Source organism: Aphelocoma coerulescens, unplaced genomic scaffold (genome assembly GCF_041296385.1).
Source record: "Aphelocoma coerulescens isolate FSJ_1873_10779 unplaced genomic scaffold, UR_Acoe_1.0 HiC_scaffold_238, whole genome shotgun sequence".
Classification (NCBI taxonomy): Eukaryota; Metazoa; Chordata; class Aves; order Passeriformes; family Corvidae; genus Aphelocoma; species Aphelocoma coerulescens.
Window position 1 is genome coordinate 77,064 of NW_027183583.1, and position 21,091 is coordinate 98,154.

The 21,091-nt window shown below is 51.4% G+C and overlaps 1 protein-coding gene across 1 annotated transcript in view; it reads left to right on the plus strand.

Annotated features, from left to right (window-relative positions):
* Nucleotides 1-20,495, plus strand: part of LOC138101338 (E3 ubiquitin-protein ligase RNF31-like) — a 53,508-nt gene extending 33,013 nt beyond the window's left edge. Inside the window, exons 15-21 of the mRNA XM_068999135.1 lie at nt 7-96; nt 3,118-3,232; nt 9,524-9,642; nt 12,756-12,869; nt 14,050-14,107; nt 17,149-17,245; nt 20,249-20,495. Coding sequence (XP_068855236.1) covers nt 7-96; nt 3,118-3,232; nt 9,524-9,642; nt 12,756-12,869; nt 14,050-14,107; nt 17,149-17,245; nt 20,249-20,492 — 837 coding nt within the window. The 3' untranslated portion in view covers nt 20,493-20,495. The remainder of the gene's footprint in view (nt 1-6; nt 97-3,117; nt 3,233-9,523; nt 9,643-12,755; nt 12,870-14,049; nt 14,108-17,148; nt 17,246-20,248) is intronic.
* The last annotated feature ends 596 nt before the right edge of the window (nt 20,496-21,091 follow it).

The following is a 21,091-nucleotide window of genomic DNA, read 5'->3' on the forward strand; positions in this document are numbered from 1 at the left end:
TCCCAGTGCTCCTTCGGCTTCATCTTCGAGGGCGAGCGGGGCCCGGCCCAGTGCCCCCAGTGCCACCAGTGCTGCTGCCCCCGCTGCCAGCTGCCGGTACTGGTTTATACTGGTTTATACTGGTTTGGACTGGGTTGGACTGGGTTGGGGTCTGGGGTTACTGGTTTGGGCTCGGGGGGGAGCTGGGAGGGACTGGGAGGGGATTGGGAGGGACTGGGAGGGGTGAAAAGGGGGGTTTGGGGTTACTGGTTTGTACTGGTTTATACTGGTTTGTACTGGTTTGTACTGGTTTTGTACTGGTTTGGGGTTTGGGGGTACTGGGAGGGGACTGGGAGGGACTGGGAGGGGATTTGGGGTTACTGGTTTATACTGGGAGGGCACTGGAAGGGGATTGGGAGGGACTGGGAGGGGTGAAAAGGGGGGTTTGGGGTTACTGGTTTGTACTGGTTTATACTGGTTTGTACTGGTTTTGTACTGGTTTGTACTGGTTTTGTACTGGTTTGGGGTTTGGGGGTACTGGGAGGGGACTGGGAGGGGACTGGGAGGGACTGGGAGGGGTGAAAAGGGGGGTTTGGGGTTACTGGTTTGTACTGGTTTATACTGGTTTGTACTGGTTTGTACTGGGGTGGGGTCTGGGGTTACTGGGAGGGGACTGGGAGGGACTGGGAGGGACTGGGAGGGAACTGGGGATTTTTGGGGAGATTTTGTGGAATTTTTGGGGGGAATTTTGGGGCCGTTTTGGGGCCGTTTTGGGGCTGTTTTGGGCTCCATTTTGGGGTGAATCGGGGCCGTTTTGGGGCAGTTTTGGGGTGAATTTGGGGCTGTTTCTGGCCCGTTTCTGGCTCCATTTTGGGGTGAATCGGGGCCATTTTGGGGCAGTTTTGGGTCTGTATTTGGGGCTGTATTTGGAGCTGTTTCTGGCTCCATTTTGGGGTGAATTTGGGCAGTTTTGGGGCAGTTTTGGGTCTGTATTTGGGGCAGTTTCTGGCTCCATTTTGGGGTGAATCGGGGCCATTTTGGGTCTGTTTTTGGGGCTGTTTCTGGCTCCATTTTGGGGTGAATCGGGGCCGTTTTGGGTCTGTATTTGGGTCTGTTTCTGGCTCCATTTTGGGGTGAATCGGGGCCGTTTTGGGTCTGTATTTGGGTCTGTTTCTGGCTCCATTTTGGGGTGAATCGGGGCCGTTTCGGGGCAGTTTTGGGTCTGTATTTGGGGCTATTTTGGGGTGAATTGGGGCCGTTTTGGGTCTGTATTTGGAGCTGTTTCTGGCCCGTTTCTGGCTCCATTTTGGGGTGAATTGGGGCCGTTTTGGGTCTGTATTTGGAGCTGTTTCTGGCTCCATTTTGGGCTGAATTGGGGCAGTTTTGGGTCTGTATTTGGGGCTGTTTCTGGCCCGTTTCTGGCTCCATTTTGGGGTGAATCTGGGCAGTTTTGGGGCTGTTTTGGGTCTGTATTTGGGGCTGTTTTGGGTCTGTATTTGGGGCTGTTTCTGGCTCCATTTTGGGGTGAATCGGGGCCGTTTCGGGGCAGTTTTGGGTCTGTATTTGGGGCTATTTTGGGGTGAATTGGGGCCGTTTTGGGTCTGTATTTGGAGCTGTTTCTGGCCCGTTTCTGGCTCCATTTTGGGGTGAATTGGGGCCGTTTTGGGTCTGTATTTGGAGCTGTTTCTGGCTCCATTTTGGGGTGAATTGGGGCAGTTTTGGGGCAGTTTTGGGTCTGTATTTGGGGCCGTTTCTGGCTCCATTTTGGGCTGAATTGGGGCAGTTTTGGGTCTGTATTTGGGGCTGTTTCTGGCCCGTTTCTGGCTCCATTTTGGGGTGAATCTGGGCAGTTTTGGGGCTGTTTTGGGCTCCATTTTGGGGAGAATTTGGGCTATTTTGGGTCTGTATTTGGGGCTATTTTTGGGCCATTTCGGGCTCCATTTTGGGGTGAATTTGGGCAGTTTTGGGGCAGTTTTGGGGTCTGTATTTGGGGCCGTTTCCGGGTCTGTTTCTGGCTCCATTTTGGGGTGAATTTGGGCCATTTTGGGTCTGTATTTGGGGCTGTTTCTGGCTCCATTTTGGGGTGAATTTGGGCAGTTTTGGGGCAGTTTTGGGTCTGTATTTGGGGCTATTTTGGGGCCATTTCGGGCTCCATTTTGGGGTGAATCGGGGCCGTTTTGGGTCTGTATTTGGGGCTGTTTCTGGCTCCATTTTGGGGTGAATCGGGGCCGTTTTGGGTCTGTATTTGGGTCTGTATTTGGGGCTGTATTTGGGGCTGTTTCTGGCCCGTTTCTGGCTCCGTTTTGGGGTGAATCGGGGCAGTTTTGGCTCCATTTTGGGGTGAATCTGGGCCGTTTCGGGGCAGTTTTGGGGCTGTATTTGGGGCTGTTTCTGGCCCATTTCTGGCTCCATTTTGGGGTGAATTTGGGCCGTTTTGGGTCTGTATTTGGGGCTATTTTGGGGCTATTTTGGGTCTGTATTTGGGTCTGTATTTGGGGCTGTATTTGGGGCTGTTTCTGGCCCGTTTCTGGCTCCGTTTTGGGGTGAATCGGGGCAGTTTTGGCTCCATTTTGGGGTGAATCGGGGCCGTTTCGGGGCAGTTTTGGGTCTGCATTTGGGGCTGTTTCTGGCTCCATTTTGGGGTGAATTGGGGCACTTTTGGGTCTGTATTTGGGGCTGTTTTGGGGCCATTTTGGGTCTGTATTTGGGTCTGTATTTGGGGCTGTTTCTGGCCCGTTTCTGGCTCCATTTTGGGGTGAATCTGGGCAGTTTCTGGCTCCATTTTGGGGTGAATCGGGGCCGTTTTGGGTCTGTGTTTGGGGCTGTTTTGGGGCAGTTTCTGGCTCCATTTTGGGGTGAATCGGGGCCATTTTGGGTCTGTATTTGGGTCTGTTTCTGGCTCCATTTTGGGGTGAATCGGGGCCGTTTTGGGTCTGTATTTGAGGCTGTTTCTGGCTCCATTTTGGGGTGAATCGGGGCCGTTTCGGGGCAGTTTTGGGTCTGTATTTGGGGCTATTTTGGGCTGAATTGGGGCAGTTTTGGGTCTGTATTTGGGGCAGTTTCTGGCCCGTTTCTGGCTCCATTTTGGGGTGAATCGGGGCGGTTTTGGGCCCCTCAATGCCCCCCGTCCCCCCGCAGTGGGACCCCCGGCACGCGGCGCTGTCGTGCGCGGAGTTCGGGGCCTGGATCGGCTCCAGGGACCCCCCGGGACCCCCCCCGGGGCTCGGAGCCTTCCTGGGAGAGCTCGGCATCGGTGAGGGCGGAAAACGGGGGAAAAAGGGGGGAAATCGGGAAAAATGGGGGGGAAAGGGGGAAATAAAGGGGGAAAAAGGGGGGAAATGGGGGGAAATTGGGAAATAAAGGGGGGGAAGGGAGGGGAAATGGGGGGGAATTGGAAAATAAAGGGGGGAAATTGGGGGGAAATTGGGAAAAAAGGGGGGAAAAATGGGGAAAATGGGGGGAATGGGGAAATAAAGGGGAAAAATGGGGGGGAAATGGGGAAAAAAGGGGGGAAATTGGGGAAAAAGGGGGGGAAAGGGGGGGAAATGGGGGGGAATGGGGAAATAAAGGGGGGAAAATGGGGGGGAAATGGGGAAAAAATGGGGGAAATCGGGTAAAAAGGGGGGGAAAGGGGGAAATAAAGGGGGGAAATGGGGAAATAAAGGGGGGAAAATGGGGGGAAATTGGGAAAAATGGGGGGGAAGGGGGGGAAATGGGGGGAAATTGGGAAAAACGGGGGAAAATTGGGAAATAAAGGGGAGGAAATCGGGAAAAAATGGGGGAAAATGGGGGAAAAGGGGGGAAATCGGGAAAAATGGGGGGGAAGGGGGAGGAAAATGGGGGGAAAATGGGGGAAATTGGGAAAAAAGGGGGGAAATGGGGGGGAATGGGGGGAAAAGGGGGGGAAATGGGGAGAAAATGGGGGAAATAATGGGGAAAAAATGGGGCAAAAATGGGGGAAAGAATGGGGGAAAAATGGGGGGAATAATGGGGAGAAAATGGGGGGGAAATGGGGAAAAAAGGGGGGAAATCGGGAAAAACGGGGGGAAGGGGGGGAAATGGGGGGAAAATGGGGGGAAATGGGGGAAAAGGGGGAAAAACGGGGGGAAATTGGGAAATAAAGGGGGGAAATTGGGAAAAAATGGGGGAAATGGGGGAAAATGGGAAAAAATGGGGGAAAAAGGGGGGAAAAGGGGGGAAATCGGGAAAAATGGGGGGGAAGGGGGAGGAAAATGGGGGGAAAATGGGGGAAATTGGGAAAAAAGGGGGGAAATGGGGGGGGAATGGGGGGGAAATGGGAAAAACGGGGAGAAATGGGGGAAAGGGGGAAAAGGGGGGAAATGGGGAAAAAAGGGAGGAAATTGGGAAAAATGGGGGGGAAAGTGAGGGGAAATGGGGGGAATTGGGGGAAAATGGGGAAAAACGGGGGGAAATGGGGGGGAAATGGGAAAAATGGGGGGGAAGGGGGGGGAAATGGGGGAAAAAAGGGGGAAAAACGGGGGGAAATTGGGAAATAAAGGGGGGGAAGGGGGGGAAATTGGGAAAAAATGGGGGAAAAATGGGGGGGAAATGGGAAAAATGGGGGGAAAATGAGGGGAAATGGGGGGAAATCAGGAAAAAAGGGGAAAAATGGGGGGAAATTGGGAAATAAAGGGGGGAAATTGGGGGGAAGTTGGGAAAAAATGGGGGGAAATGGGGGGAAATGGGGAAAATGGGGAAAAATGGGGAAAAAAGGGGGGAATTGGGAAAAATGGGGGGGAATGGGGGGAAATGGGGGGAAATTGGGAAATAAAGGGGGGGAATGGGGAAATAAAGGGGGGAAAATGGGGGGGAATTGGGAAAAAATGGGGGGAAATTGGGAAAAAAGAGGGGGAAGGGGGGGAAATGGGGGGGAATGGGGAAATAAAGGGGGGAAAATGGGGGGGAAATGGGGAAAAAATGGGGGAAATCGGGTAAAAAGGGGGGGAAAGGGGGAAATAAAGGGGGGAAAATGGAGGGAAATTGGGAAAAATGGGGGGGAAGGGGGAGGAAAATGGGGGGAAATTAGGAAAAACGGGGGAAAATTGGGAAATAAAGGGGAGGAAATCGGGAAAAAATGGGGGAAAATGGGGGAAAAGGGGGGAATCGGGAAAAATGGGGGGGAAGGGGGAGGAAAATGGGGGGAAAATGGGGGAAATTGGGAAAAAAGGGGGGGAATGGGGGGAAAAGGGGGGGAAATGGGGAGAAAATGGGGGAAATAATGGGGAAAAAATGGGGCAAAAATGGGGGAAAGAATGGGGGAAAAATGGGGAAAGAATGGGGGAAAAATGGGGGGAATAATGGGGAGAAATGGGGGGGAAATGGGGAAAAAAGGGGGGAAATCGGGAAAAACGGGGGGAAGGGGGGGAAATGGGGGGAAAATGGGGGAATTGGGAAAAAAGGGGGGGAAATGGGGGGGAAAATGGGGGGAAATGGGGGAAAAGGGGGAAAAACGGGGGGAAATTGGGAAATAAAGGGGGGAAATTGGGAAATAAAGGGGGGAAATTGGGGGAAATTGGAAAAAATGGGGGGAAATTGGGAAATAAAGGGGGGGAATCGGGAAAAAATGGGGGAAAATTGGGGAAAATGGGAAAAATGGGGGGGAAGGGGGAGGAAAATGGGGGGAAAATGGGGGAAATTGGGGAAATCAGGATAAATGGGGGGAAAAGGGGGGGGAAAATGGGGGGAAAAGGGGGGAAATTGGGAAAAAAGGGGGGAAATGGGGAAAAAAGGGGGGGAAGGGGGGAAATGGGGAAAAAATGGGGGGAAATGGGGGGAAATTGGGAAATAAAGGGGGGGGAAAGGGGGAAAATGGGGGGAAATCGGGAAAAATGGGGGGGGAAGGGAGGGGAAATGGGGGAAAAGGGGGAAAAGGGGGGGGAAATTGGGAAATAAAGGGGGGAAATGGGGGGAAATTGGGAAAAATGGGGAAAAATGGGGGAAAATGGGGGAAAATGGGGGAAAATGGGAAAAATGGGGGGGAGGGGGAGGAAAATGGGGGGAAAATGGGGGGAAATGGGGGAAATTGGGAAAAAAGGGGGGAAATGGGGGGGAATGGGGGTAAATGGGGGGGGATTGGGAAAAAAGGGGGAAATTGGGAAATAAAGGGGAGGAAATTGGGAAAAAATGGGGGAAAATGGGGGAAAATAGGGGGAAAATGGGAAAAATGGGGGAAAATGGGCGGAAATGGGAAAAATTGGGGGGAAACAGAAAAAAAGGGGAGGAAAAATGGGTGATTTCGGGTCCATTTCGCTCCATTTTGGGTCATTTTGGGTCCATTTTGGGTCATTTTGGGTCATTTTGGGTCCATTTTGGGTCATTTTTTGTCAATTTTGGGTCATTTCGTGCCCATTTTGGGTCATTTTTTGTCAATTTTGGGTCATTTTGGGTGTATTTGGCTCCCTTTTGGGTCATTTCGGGTCCATTTTGGGTCCATTTTGGGTCATTTTGGGTGAATTTGGCTCCCTTTTGCTCCATTTTGGGTCCATATTGCTCCATTTTGGGTCATTTTGGGCCCATTTTGGGTCATTTCGGGTCCATTTTGGGTCATTTTTTGCCGATTTCGGGTCATTTTGGGTGATTTTGGGTCATTTCGGGCCCATTTTGGGTCATTTTGGGTGAATTTGGCTCCCTTTTGCTCCATTTTGGGTCCTTTTTGTTCCATTTTGGGTCATTTCTTGCCCATTTTGGGTCATTTTTTGTCAATTTTGGGTCATTTTGGGTCATTTTTTGTCAATTTTGGGTCATTTTGGGCCCATTTTGGGTCATTTTTTGTCAATTTTGGGTCATTTTGGGTCATTTTGTGCCGATTTTGGGTGAATTTGGCTCCCTTTTGCTCCATTTTGGGTCCATATTGCTCCATTTTGGGTCATTTTTTGTCGATTTTGGGTCATTTCGGGTCCATTTTGGGTCATTTTTTGCCGATTTCGGGTCATTTTGGGTGATTTTGGGTCATTTCGGGCCCATTTTGCTCCATTTTGGGCCCATTTTGCTCCATTTTGGGTCTATTTTGGGTCATTTTGGGTGAATTTGGCTCCCTTTTGCTCCATTTTGGGTCCATTTTGTTCCATTTTGTTCCATTTTGGGTCATTTCGTGCCCATTTTGGGTCATTTTTTGTCGATTTGGGGTCATTTTGGGTCCATTTTGGGTCATTTTTTGTCAATTTTGGGTCATTTTGGGTCATTTTTTGTCGATTTTAGGTGAATTTGGCTCCCTTTTGCTCCATTTTGGGTCCATATTGCTCCATTTTGGGTCATTTTTTGTCAATTTTGGGTCATTTCGGGTCCATTTTGGGTCATTTTTTGCCGATTTCGGGTCATTTTGGGTGATTTTGGGTCATTTCAGGCCCATTTTGCTCCATTTTGGGTCCATTTTGGGTCATTTTGGGTGAATTTGGCTCCCTTTTGCTCCATTTTGGGTCCATTTTGTTCCATTTTGGGTCATTTCATGCCCATTTTGGGTCATTTTTCGTCAATTTTGGGTCATTTTGGGTCATTTTTTGTCAATTTTGGGTCATTTTGGGTCATTTTTTGTCGATTTTAGGTGAATTTGGCTCCCTTTTGCTCCATTTTGGGTCCATATTGCTCCATTTTGGGTCATTTTTTGTCGATTTTGGGTCATTTCGGGTCCATTTTGGGTCTTTTTTTGCCGATTTCGGGTCATTTTGGGTGATTTTGGGTCATTTCGGGCCCATTTTGCTCCATTTTGGGCCCATTTTGCTCCATTTTGGGTCCATTTTGGGTCATTTTGGGTGAATTTGGCTCCCTTTTGCTCCATTTTGGGTCCATTTTGTTCCATTTTGTTCCATTTTGGGTCATTTCGTGCCCATTTTGGGTCATTTTTTGTGCCCATTTTGGGTCATTTTGGGTCATTTTGTGCCGATTTTGGGTGAATTTGGCTCCCTTTTGCTCCATTTTGGGTCCATATTGCTCCATTTTGGGTCATTTTTTGTCGATTTTGGGTCATTTCGGGTCCATTTTGGGTCTTTTTTTGCCGATTTCGGGTCATTTTGGGTGATTTTGGGTCATTTCGGGCCCATTTTGCTCCATTTTGGGTCCATTTTGGGTCCATTTTGGGTCATTTTGGGTGAATTTGGCTCCCTTTTGCTCCATTTTGGGTCCATTTTGTTCCATTTTGGGTCATTTCGTGCCCATTTTGGTTCATTTTTTGTCGATTTTGGGTCATTTTGGGTCCATTTTGGGTCATTTTTCGTCAATTTTGGGTCATTTCGTGCCCATTTTGGGTCATTTCGGGTCCATTTTGGGTCATTTTTTGTCAATTTTGGGTCATTTTTCGTCAATTTTGAGTCATTTCGGGTCCATTTTGGGTCATTTTTTGTCAATATTGGGTCATTTTGGTCATTTTTTGTCAATTTTGGGTCATTTTGGGTCATTTTTTGTCGATTTTGGGTCATTTCATGCCCATTTTGGGTCATTTTTTGTCAATTTTGGGTCATTTTGGGTCATTTTTTGTCGATTTTAGGTGAATTTGGCTCCCTTTTGCTCCATTTTGGGTCCATATTGCTCCATTTTGGGTCATTTTTTGTCGATTTTGGGTCATTTCGGGTCCATTTTGGGTCATTTTTTGCCGATTTCGGGTCATTTTGGGTGATTTTGGGTCATTTCGGGCCCATTTTGCTCCATTTTGGGTCCATTTTGGGTCCATTTTGGGTCAGTTTGGGTGAATTTGGCTCCCTTTTGCTCCATTTTGGGTCCATTTTGTTCCATTTTGGGTCATTTCGTGCCCATTTTGGTTCATTTTTTGTCGATTTTGGGTCATTTCGGGTCCATTTTGGGTCATTTTTCTGTCAATTTTGGGTCATTTTGGGTCATTTTTTGTCAATTTTGGGTCATTTTGGGTCATTTTTTGTCGATTTTGGGTCATTTCGTGCCCATTTTGGGTCATTTTTCTATCAATTTTGGGTCATTTTGGGTCATTTTTTGCCGATTTTGGGTGATTTTGGGTGACTTTGGCTCCCTTTTGCTCCATTTTGGTTCATTTTTTGTCGATTTTGGGTCATTTCGGGTCCATTTTGGGTCATTTTTCTGTCAATTTTGGGTCATTTTGGGTCATTTTTTGTCAATTTTGGGTCATTTTGGGTCATTTTTTGCCGATTTTGGGTGAATTTGGCTCCCTTTTGCTCCATTTTGGGTCCATTTTGTTCCATTTTGGGTCATTTCGTGCCCATTTTGGGTCATTTTTTGTCAATTTTGGGTCATTTCGTGCCCATTTTGGGTCATTTTTCGTCAACTTTGGGTCATTTTGGGTCCATTTTGGGTCATTTTTTGTCGATTTTGGGTCATTTCGGGCCCATTTTGCTCCATTTCGGGCCCATTTGGCTCCCTTTTGCTCCATTTTGGGTCCATTTTGTTCCATTTTGGGTCATTTCGTGCCCATTTTGGGTCATTTTTTGTCAATTTTGGTCCATTTTGGGTCATTTTTTGCCGATTTTGGGTGATTTCGGGTGATTTTGGCTCCCTCTCCACTCCCCCCGGGCTGAGTCGTGCGCCCCTCCCCCGCTCCCAGTTTGCCCCCAGTGCTCCCAGTGCTTCGCGCTGGCTCGGGGCGGCTGCCTCCACTTCCAGTGCTCCCAGTGCCAGCACCAGTTCTGCGCCGGCTGCGGCGCCCAGTTCCACCGGCCCGAGGTGACTGGGAGGGACTGGGAGGGACTGGGAGGGGATTGGGAGGGACTGGGACAAACTGGGAGGGACTGGGATGGACTGGGAGGGGATGGGAGGGAACTGGGAGGAACTGGGAGGGAACTGGGAAGGGATTGAGAGGGACTGGGAGGGACTGGGAGGGGATTTGGGGTTACTGGTTTATACTGGGAAGGGACTTTGAGGGACTGGGAGGGACTGGGGGGGACTGGGAGGAACTGGGAAGGAACTGGGAGGGAACTGGGAAGGGATTGAGAGGGACTGGGAGGGACTGGGAGGAACTGGGAGGGGACTGGGAGGGACTGGGAAGGGATTGGGGGGCACTGGGAGGGACTGGGAGGGGATTTAGGGTTACTGGTTTCTACTGGTTTGGGGATTGGGGTCACTGGGAGGTGCCGGGAGGTCACTGGTTTGAACTGGGAGGGACTGGGAGGAACTGGGGACAGGGTTCAGGGTTACTGGGAGGTCCTTGGAAGGGACTGGGAGGGAACTGGGAGGGACTGGGAGGAACTGGGAGGGGATTCGGGGTTACTGGGAGCGACTGGTTTGGGGTTTGGGGGTTACTGGGATGAACTGGGAGGGACTGGGAAGGGGTTTTAGTGTTACTGGGAGGAACTGGGAGGGGATTTAGGGTTACTGGTTTATACTGGGAAGGACTGGGAGGGGATTTGGGTGGACTTTGGGTCAATTTAGGGCCAATTTTGGGTCAATTTCAACCAATTTTGGTCCAATTTGGGCCAATTTTGGGTCATTTTGGGTCAAATTTGCCCATTTTTGGGTCAATGTACCCAAATTTTGGTCAATTTTGAGTCAATTTGGGTCGATTTTGCCCAATCTAGGGCCAATTTTGGGTCAATTTCAACCATTTTTGGGTCAATTCACCCCAATTTTGGCCACTTTTGGGTCAATCTTGACCATTTTTGGGTCATTTCGTGCCCATTTTGGGTCAAATTTGGCCAATTTTGGGTCAATCTACCCAAACTTTGTCCAATTTAGGGTCAAATTGGGTCAATTTTGTCCAATTTTGGGCCAATTTTGGGTTGATTTTGGCCAATTTTGGGTCAATTTACCCCAATTTTGGCCACTTTTAGGTCAACCTTGACCATTTTGGGGTCAATTTTGGCCAATTTTGGCCAATTTTGAGTCAATTCACACCAATTTTGGCCAATTTTGGGTCAATTTCGGCGAATTTTGGGTCAAATTTGGCCAATTTTGGGTCAAATTACACCAATTCTGGTCAATTTTGGGTCAATTTGGGTCAATTTTGTCCAATTTAGGGCCAACTTGGGTCAATTTTGACCTTTTTTGGGTCATTTTGTGCCCATTTTGGTTCAAATTTGGCCAATTTTGGGTCAATCTACCCAAATTTTGCCCAATTTAGGGCCAATTTTGGGTCGATTTCGGCCAATTTTGGGTCAATTCACCCCAATTTTGGCCACTTTTGGGTCAATTTTGACTTTTTTTGGGTCATTTCGTGCCAATTTTGGGTCAAATTTGGCCAATTTTGGGTCAATCTACCCAAATTTTGTCCAATTTAGGGTCAATTTGGGTCAATTTTGTCCAATTTAGAGCCAATTTTGGGTCGATTTTGGCCAATTTTGGGTCAATTTACCCCAATTTTGGCCACTTTTAGGTCAACCTTGACCATTTTGGGGTCAATTTTGGCCAATTTTGGCCAATTTTGAGTCAATTCACACCAATTTTGGCCAATTTTGGGTCAATTTCGGCGAATTTTGGGTCAAATTTGGCCAATTTTGGGTCAAATTACACCAATTCTGGTCAATTTTGGGTCAATTTGGGCCAATTTTGCCCAATTTAGGGCCAATTTGGGTCAATTTTGCCCAATTTGGGGCCAATTTTGGGCCCATTTCAGTCAATTTTGGCCACTTTTGGGTCAATTCACCCCAATTTTGGCCACTTTTGGGTCAATTTTGACCTTTTTTGGGTCATTTTGTGCCAATTTTGGTTCAAATTTGGCCAATTTTGGGTCAATCTACCCAAATTTTGTCCAATTTAGGGCCAATTTTGGGTCATTTTGAACCTTTTTTGGGTCATTTCGTGCCAATTTTGGGTCAATTTTCTCCAATTTAGGGCCAATTTTGGGTCGATTTTGGCCAATTTTGAGTCAATTTTGTCCAATTTTGGCCACTTTTGGGTCAATCTTGACCATTTTGGGGTCAATTTGGGCCAATTTTGGCCAATTTTGGCCAATTCTGGGTCAATTGACACCAATTTAGGTCAATTTTGGGTCATTTTGGGTCAATTTTGTCCAATTTAGGGCCAATTTTGGGTTGATTTTGGCCAATTTTGGGTCAATTTACCCCAACTTTGGCCACTTTTGGGTCAATTTGGGCCAATTTAGGGTTAAATTTTGACCTTTTTTGGGTCATTTCGTGCCCATTTTGGGTCAAATTTGGCCAATTTTGGGTCAATCTACCCAAATTTTGTCCAATTTAGGGCCAATTTTGGTCCAATTTTGTCCAATTTTGGGCCAATTTGGGGCAATTTTGAATCAATTTTGGCCAATTTTGGGTCATTTTGAACCTTTTTTGGGTCATTTCGTGCCAATTTTGGGTCAATTTTCTCCAATTTAGGGCCAATTTTGGGTCGATTTTGGCCAATTTTGGGTCAATTTACCCCAATTTTGGCCACTTTTGGGTTAATCTTGACCATTTTGGGGTCAATTTTGGCCAATTTTGGGTCATTTGGGGTCAATTTTGACCTTTTTTGGGTCATTTCATGCCAATTTTGGGTCAAATTTGGCCAATTTTGGGTCAATCTACCCAAATTTTGCCCAATTTAGGGCCAATTTTGGGCCCATTTCAGTCAATTTTGGCCAATTTTGGGTCAATTCACCCCAATTTTGGCCAATTTGGGGTCAATCTTGACCTTTTTTGGGTCATTTCGTGCCCATTTTGGGTCAAATTTGGCCAATTTTGGGTCAATCTACCCAAATTTTGTCCAATTTAGGGCCAATTTTGGGCCCATTTCAGTCAATTTTGGCCAATTTAGGGTCAATTTTGGGTCGATTTTTGTCCAATTTTGGGCCAATTTTTGTCCTTTTCCTGCCCCTCCCCCTCCCGCCCCTCCCCCTCCCCCAGAGCTGCCCCTCCCCCCAGTGCCCCCTGCGGGGGTCCCTGCACGGGCACCACCCCCGGGACTGCCTCTTCTACCTGCGGGACTGGGAGCCCCGGCGGCTGCAGCAGCTGCTACTGGTGGGACTGGGAGGGACTGGGAGGGGACTGGGGGGGACTGGGAGGGGATTGGGAGGGACTGGGAGGGACTGGGAGGGACTGGGAGGGACTGGGAGGGACTGGGAGGGGACTGGGAGGGGATTGGGAGGGACTGGGAGGGGATTGGGAGGGGATTGGGGGGGACTGGGAGGGACTGGGAGGGACTGGGAGGGACTGGGAGGGGATTGGGAGGGACTGGGAGGGGATTGGGAGGGAACTGGGAGGGACTGGGAGGGACTGGGAGGGACTGGGAGGGGATTGGGAGGGACTGGGAGGGGATTGGGAGGGACTGGGAGGGACTGGGAGGGACTGGGAGGGGCTGGGAGGGACTGGGAGGGAACTGGGAGGGACTGGGAAGGGATTGGGAGGGACTGGGAGGGGATTGGGATGGACTGGGAGGGACTGGGAGGGACTGGGAGGGACTGGGAGGGGATTGGGAGGGACTGGGAGGGGATTGGGATGGACTGGGAGGGACTGGGAGGGACTGGGAGGGGATTGGGAGGGGATTGGGAGGGACTGGGAGGGGCTGGGAGGGGACTGGGAGGGGACTGGGAGGGACTGGGAGGGACTGGGAGGGACTGGGAGGGAACTGGGAGCACTGGGAGGGGATTGGGAGGGACTGGGAGGGACTGGGAGGGACTGGGAGGGGATTGGGAAGGACTGGGAGCAACTGGGAGGGAACTGGGAGGGAACTGGTTTGTACTGGGAGGGACTGGGAGGGGATTGGGAGGGGATTTGGGGTTACTGGTTTGTACTGGTTTGGGGTTTGGGATTACTGGGAGGCGCCGGGAGGTCACTGGTTTGAACTGGTTTGAACTGGGAGGTGCTGGGATGAACTGGGGAGGGAGTTCAGGGTTACTGGGAGGTACTGGGAGGGTGTCAGAGGGTTACTGGGATATACTGGGAGCCACTGGGAGGGCACTGGGAGGGAACTGGGAGGGACTGGGAGGGTCTGGGAAGGGGGTCCAGGTTTACTGGGATGAACTGGGACGGGGTTGGCTCTTACTGGGAGTTACTGGGAGGGTCTGGGAGAGGGCTGGGGGTTACTGGTTTGTACTGGTTTGGGGTTTGGGGTTACTGGGAGGGGACTGGGACGGGGTTCTGGGGTCACTGGGAGGTCACTGGTCCGAACTGGTCCTTACTGGGAGCTCTCCTGGCCCAGGATGGGAACGTCCCCTTCGAGACGGAGCCGCCCCCTGACGCCCCCCCCAACCCCAGTGGTGAGACTGGGAGGGACTGGGAGGGACTGGGAGGGACTGGGAGGGACTGGGAGGGACTGGGAGGGAACTGGGAGGGGATTGGGAGGGACTGGGAGGGACTGGGAGGGAACTGGGAGGGGACTGGGAGGGACTGGGAGGGACTGGGAGGGACTGGGAGGGAACTGGGAGGGACTGGGAGGGACTGGGAGGGACTGGGAGGGACTGGGAGGGGATTGGGAGGGACTGGGAGGGAACTGGGAGGTCCGAAACCCCAGCTGGGATCCCCCAAAATCCCCAATTTTCCCCCCAAAATCCTCAATTTTTTCCCCAATTTTTTTCCCCAAATTTCCCCCCAAAATCCCCAATTTCCCCCCAATTTTTTCCCCAAAATCCCCAATTTTTCCCCCATTTTTCCCCAATTTTTCCCCAATTTTCCCCCAATTTCCCCCCAAAATCCCCAATTTCCCCCCAATTTTCCCCCCAAAATGCCCAATTTTTCCCCCATTTTTCCCCAATTTCTCTCCCAATTTTCCCCCCAAAATCCCCAATTTTCACCCTAAAAATTCCCCAATTTCTTCCCCAATTTTCCCCCCAATTTTTCCCCAATTTCCCCCCAAAATCCCCAATTTTCCCCCAATTTTCCCCCCAAAATGCCCAATTTTCCCCCAATTTCCCCCCAATTGTTCCCCCAATTTTTCCCCCCAAAATCCCTAATTTCCCCCAATTTTTCCCCAAAATCCCCAATTTTTTCCCCAATTTTTTTCCCCCAATTTTCCCTCATTTTTCCCCAATTTCTCTCCCAATTTTTCCCCCCTAAAATCCCCAATTTTTTCCCCAATTTTCCCCCAATTTCCCCCCTAAAATCCCCAATTTCCCCCCAATTTTTTCCCCAAAATCCCCAATTTCTCTCCCAATTTTCCCTCTAAAATCCCCCATTTTTCCTCCAATTTTCTCCCCACAATCCCCAATTTTCACCCTAAAAATTCCCCAATTTCTTCCCCAATTTTCCCCCCAAAATCCCCAATTTTTCCCCACTTTTCCCCAATTTCTCTCCCAATTTTCTCCCCAAAATCCCCAATTTTTTCCTCAAAATCCCCAATTTTTTCCCCAATTTTTTTCCCCAAAATCCCCAATTTCCCCCCTAAAATCCCCAATTTTTCCCCCCCAAATCCTCCATTTTTCCCCCAATTTTTCCCCTCAAAATCCCCAAATTTTCCCCCAAAATCCCCAATTTTTTCCCCCAAAATCCCCAATTTCCCCCCTAAAATCCCCAATTTTTCCCCAAAATCCCCGATTTTTCCCCAATTTTTCCCCCAAAATCCCCAATTTTTTCCCCAAAATCCCCAATTTTTCCCTCTAAAATCCTCCATTTTTCCCCCAATTTTTCCCCAATTTCTTCCCCAATTTCCCCCCCAAAATCCCCAAATTTTCCCCCAAAATCCCCAATTTTTTCCCCCAAAATCCCCAATTTCCCCCCTAAAATCCCCAATTTTTTCCCCCAATTTTCTCCAAAATCCCCAATTTTTTCCCCAATTTTTTCCCCCAATTTTCTCCAAAATCCCCAATTTTTTCCCCAATTTTTTTCCCCAATTTTCCCCCAAAATCCCCAATTTTCCCCCAATTTCTTCCCCAATTTCCCCCGCTAAAATCCCCAATTTTCCCCCAATTTCTTCCCCAATTTCCCCCCCTAAAATCCCCAATTTTCCCCCAATTTTCTCCCCAAAATCCCCAATTTTTCCCCCTAAAATCCCCAATTTTTTGCCCCAAAATCCCCAATTTTTTCCTCAAAATCCCCAATATTTTCCCCAATTTTCCCCCAATTTCCCCCAATTTTTTCCTCAAAATCCCCAATTTCCCCCCAATTTCCCCCCATTTTTTCCCCCAATTTTCCCCCAAAAATCCCCAATTTTCCCCCCTAAAATCCCCAATTTTCCCCCAATTTTTCCCCCCAAAATCCCCAATTGTTCCCTCATTTTTCCCCAATTTCTCTCCCAATTTTTCCCCCCTAAAATCCCCAATTTTTCCCCCAATTTCCCCCCAATTTCCCCCCAAAATGCCCAATTTTTCCTCCATTTTTCCCCAATTTCTCTCCCAATTTTCACCCTAAAATCCCCAATTTTCCCCCAATTTCCCCCCAATTTCCCCCCCAAAATCCCCAATTTCCCCCCAATTTTTTCCCCAAAATCCCCAATTTTTCCCCCATTTTTCCCCAATTTTTCCCCAATTTTCCCCCAATTTTCCCCCAAAATCCCCAATTTTCCCCCAATTTTCCCCCCAAAATGCCCAATTTTTCCTCCCAAAATCCCCAATTTTCACCCTAAAAATTCCCCAATTTCTTCCCCAATTTTCCCCCCAATTTTCCCCCAATTTCCCCCAAAATCCCCAATTTTTTCCTCAAAATCCCCAATTTTTTCCCCAATTTTTTTCCCCAAAATCCCCAATTTCCCCCAAAATCCCCAATTTCCCCCCAATCTCTCCCCAATTCCCCCCAATTTCCCCCCTAAAATCCCCAATTTCCCCCCAATTTTCCCCCCAAAATCCCCAATTTTTCCCCCAAATTTCTCCCCAAAATCCCCAATTTTGTCCCCAACTTTCCCCCTAAAATCCCCAATTTCCCCCCTAAAATCCCCAATTTTTCCCCCAATTTCCCCCCAATTTTTCCCCAAAAATCCCCAATTTCCCCCCAATTTTTCCCCCAATTTCCCCCCGTTTTTTCCCCCATTTTCCCCCCTAAAATCCCCAATTTTCCCCCAATTTCCCCCAATTTTTCCCCCTAAAATCCCTAATTTTTTCCCCAATTTTTCCCCAATTTCCCCCCAATTTTTCCCCCATTTTTCCCCAATTTCCCCCCAATTTTTCCCCAATTTTTTCCCTAAAATCCCCAATTTTGTCCCCAATTTTTCCCCCAATTTTCCCCAATTTCCCCCCAATTTTTCCCCCATTTTCCCCCAATTTCCCCCCTAAAATCCCCAATTTCCCCCCATTTTTCCCCCAATCCCCCCACTTTTCCCAAACTCCCCGTTTCTCTCCCCAAACCCCTCCCCTCCCCTCCCCCCCCCCAGGCCGCTGCCCGGTGCCGGAGCAGAAGCAGCTCGGGGTCACTCTGAGGGACGAACCCTGCGGCCGCTGCGCCCCAAAGGGCCACGCCGGCCTCTGCCGGTCAGTCGGGGGCACCTGGGGGTCTGGGGTCACCCAGGGGTCATTTGGGGTCACCCAGGGGTCATTTCGGGGCAGTTTGGGGTCACTCAGGGGCGGTTTGGGGTCACTCAGGGGTCACTCAGGGGTCACTCAGGGGTCATTTGGGGGTCCGTCCGGGGTCATTTGGGGTGGTTTGGGGTCAGTCCGGGGTCGTTTGGGGTCACCCAGGGGTCATTTCGGGGCGGTTTGGGGTCACTCAGGGGCGGTTTGGGGTCACTCAGGGGTCACTTAGGGGTCAGTTTGGGGGTCTGGGGTCACTCAGGGGTCACTCAGGGGTCACTCAGGGGTCATTTGGGGTCAATTTGGGGTCATTTCGGGGCGGTTTGGGGTCACTTGGGGTCACTCAGGGGTCACTTAGGGGTCAGTTTGGGGGTCTGGGGTCACTCAGGGGTCACTCAGGGGTCACTCAGGGTCACTCGGGGTCATTTGGGGTCACTCAGGGGTCATTTGGAGCCACTTTGGGGTCATTTTGGGGCAGTTTGGGGTCACTTGGGGTCACTCAGGGGTCACTCGGGGGTCATTTGGGGTCAATTTGGGGTCATTTCGGGGCGGTTTGGGGTCACTTGGGGTCACTCAGGGGTCACTCAGGGGTCAGTTTGGGGGTCTGGGGTCACTCAGGGGTCACTCAGGGGTCACTCAGGGTCACTCGGGGTCATTTGGGGTCACTCAGGGGTCATTTGGAGCCACTTTGGGGTCATTTTGGGGCAGTTTGGGGTCACTTGGGGTCACTCAGGGGTCACTCGGGGTCACTCATTGGTCACTCAGGGCTCATTTTGGGGGTCTGGGGTCACTCAGGGGCGGTTTGGGGTCACTTGGGGTCACTCAGGGGTCACTTAGGGGTCATTTTGGGGGTCTGGGGTCACTCAGGGGTCACTCAGGGGTCACTCGGGGTCATTTGGGGGTCCGTCCGGGGTCATTTGGGGTCGTTTGGGGTCAGTCCGGGGTCGTTTGGGGTCAATTTGGGGTCATTTCGGGGCGGTTTGGGGTCACTTGGGGCGGTTTGGGGTCACTCAGGGGTCACTCAGGGGTCACTCAGGGGTCACTCAGGGGTCACTTAGGGGTCAGTTTGGGGGCCTGGGGTCACTCAGGTGTCACTCAGGGGTCACTCAGGGGTCATTTGGGGTCAGTCCGGGGTCGTTTGGGGTCAATTTGGGGTCATTTTGGGGCAGTTTGGGGTCATCTGGAGCCACTTTGGGGTCATTTGGGGTCACTCAGGGGTCACTCAGGGGCGGTCTGGGGTCACTCAGGGGTCACTCAGGGGTCATTTTGGGGGTCTGGGGTCACTCAGGGGTCACTCAGGGGTCACTCGGGGTCATTTGGGGGTCCGTCCGGGGTCGTTTGGGGTCAATTTGGGGTCATTTCGGGGCGGTTTGGGGTCACTTGGGGTCACTCAGGGGTCACTCAGGGGTCACTTGGGGCTCATTTTGGGGGTCTGGGGTCACTCAGGGTCACTCAAGGGTCACTCAGGGGTCACTCAGGGTCACTCAGGGTCACTCAGGGGTCACTCAGGGGTCACTCAGGGGTCACTCAGGGTCACTCAGGGGTCACTCAGGGGTCACTCTGGGCTCATTTTGGGGGTCTGGGGTCACTCAGGGGTCACTTAGGGGTCAGTTTGGGGGTCTGGGGTTACTCAGGGGTCACTCAGGGGTCACTCGGGGTCATTTGGGGTCAGTCCGGGGTCGTTTGGGGTCAGTTTGTGGTCATTTCGGGGCAGTTTGGGGTCACTTGGGGTCACTCAGGGGTCAGTTTGGGGGTCTGGGGTCACTCAGGGTCACTCAGGGGTCACTCAGGGGTCACTCAGGGGTCACCCTGAGGGACGAACCCTGCGGCCGCTGCGCCCCAAAGGGCCACGCCGGCCTCTGCCGGTCAGTCGGGGGCACCTGGGGGGCAGGGGTCACCCGGGGGTCATCCAGGGGTCACCCAGGGGTCATTTGGGGTCAGTCCGGGGTCGTTTGGGGTCAATTTCGGGTCATTTCGGGGCAGTTTGGGGTCACTCAGGGGCGGTTTGGGGTCACTCAGGGTCACTCAGGGGTCACTCAGGAGTCACTTAGGGGTCAGTTTGGGGGTCTGGGGTCACTCAGGGGTCACTCAGGGTCACTCGGGGTCATTTGGGGTCACTTGGGGTCATTTGGGGTCACTCAGGGGCGGTTTGGGGTCACTCAGGGGTCACTTAGGGGTCACTCAGGGGTCTGGGGTCACTTAGGGGTCACTTAGGGGTCAGTTTGGGGGTCTGGGGTCACTCAGGGGTCATTTGGGGTCAGTCCGGGGTCACCTGGAGCCACTTTGTGGTCATTTCGGGGCAGTTTGGGGTCACTTGGGGTCAGTTTGGGGTCACTCAGGGGTCACTCAGGGGTCACTTAGGGGTCAGTTTGGGGGTCTGGGGTCACTCAGGGGTCACTCAGGGGTTACTCAGGGGTCACTCAGGGGTCACCCAGGGTCACTCAGTGGTCACTCACTGGTCACTGGTCACTCACTGGTCCCTCACTGGTCACTGGTCACTCACTGGTCACTCACTGGTCACTCAGTGGTCACTCACTGGTCACTCACTGGTCACTCCCCCCCCACCCAGCCCCCACTACAGCGAGTACCTGGTGTCCCTCAGGGCTCACTCAGGGCTCACTCACTGGTCACTCACTGGTCACTCAGGGCTCACTCAGGGCTCACTCAGGGCTCACTGGTCACTCACTGGTCACTCACTGGTCACTCAGTGGTCACTCACTGGTCACTCACTGGCCATCCCCCCCCCGCCCAGCCCCCACTACAGCGAGTACCTGGTGTCCCTCAGGGCTCACTCAGTGGTCACTCAGGGCTCACTCAGAGCTCAGTGCTCACTCAGGGCTCACTCAGGGCTCACTCAGGGCTCAGTGGTCACTCACTGGTCACTCAGTGGTCACTCACTGGTCACTCAGTGGTCACTCACTGGTCACTCACTGGTCACTCACTGGCCATCCCCCCCCCGCCCAGCCCCCACTACAGCGAGTACCTGGTGTCCCTGATCAACCGCCACGGCCTGGACCCCGCCCGTCTCTATGACCGGGCCGAGCTGCGCGCCGCCGCCGAGCGCCACCTAGCGGCCGGGAGGGCCCGGCGCCGGCCGGGCGAGAGCGAGGCCGAGCTGGAGGCGCGACTGCGCCACCTGCTGGAGGAGGAGGCGCCCGTCAGGCCCCGCCCCCCCGGCCCGCTCCGGACACGCCCACTATGCAAATGAGCCCGCGGGAATATGGGGCGGGGGGGTTTGGGGGGATTTTGGGGGGGTTTGGGTCAGTTTGGGTGATTTTAGGGGTTTTTTTGGGGTGGTTTTGAGGGGGTTTGGGGTGGTTTTAGGAGGATTTTGGGGTCAGGGGTCACTCAGGGTCACTCAGGGGTCACTCAGGGGTCACTCAGGGGTCACTCCGGGGTCGCTGCTGGAGGAGGAGGCGCCCGTCAGGCCCCGCCCCCCCGGCCCGCTCCGGACACGCCCACTATGCAAATGAGCTCCTGGAATATGGGGGCGGGGGGGTTTGGGGCGGTTTTGGGGGGGTTTGGGGTTTTTTTGGGTTTTTTTGGGTTTTTTTTGGGGTGGTTTTGGGGGGGTTTGGGGTCGTTTTGGAGTTTTTTTGAGGGGTTTTTTGGGTCGTTTTCGGTCTTTTTTGAGGGGTTTTGGGGTCGTTTTGGGGGGATTTGAGGGGGTTTTTGGGTCGTTTTGGGTCTTTTTTGAGGAGTTTTTTGGGTCATTTTGGCGTGGTTTTGGGTGGGTTTGGGGTCGTTTTAGGATTTTTTGAGGGATTTTTTGGGTCATTTTGGAGGGGGTTTGGGGTCGTTTTGGGT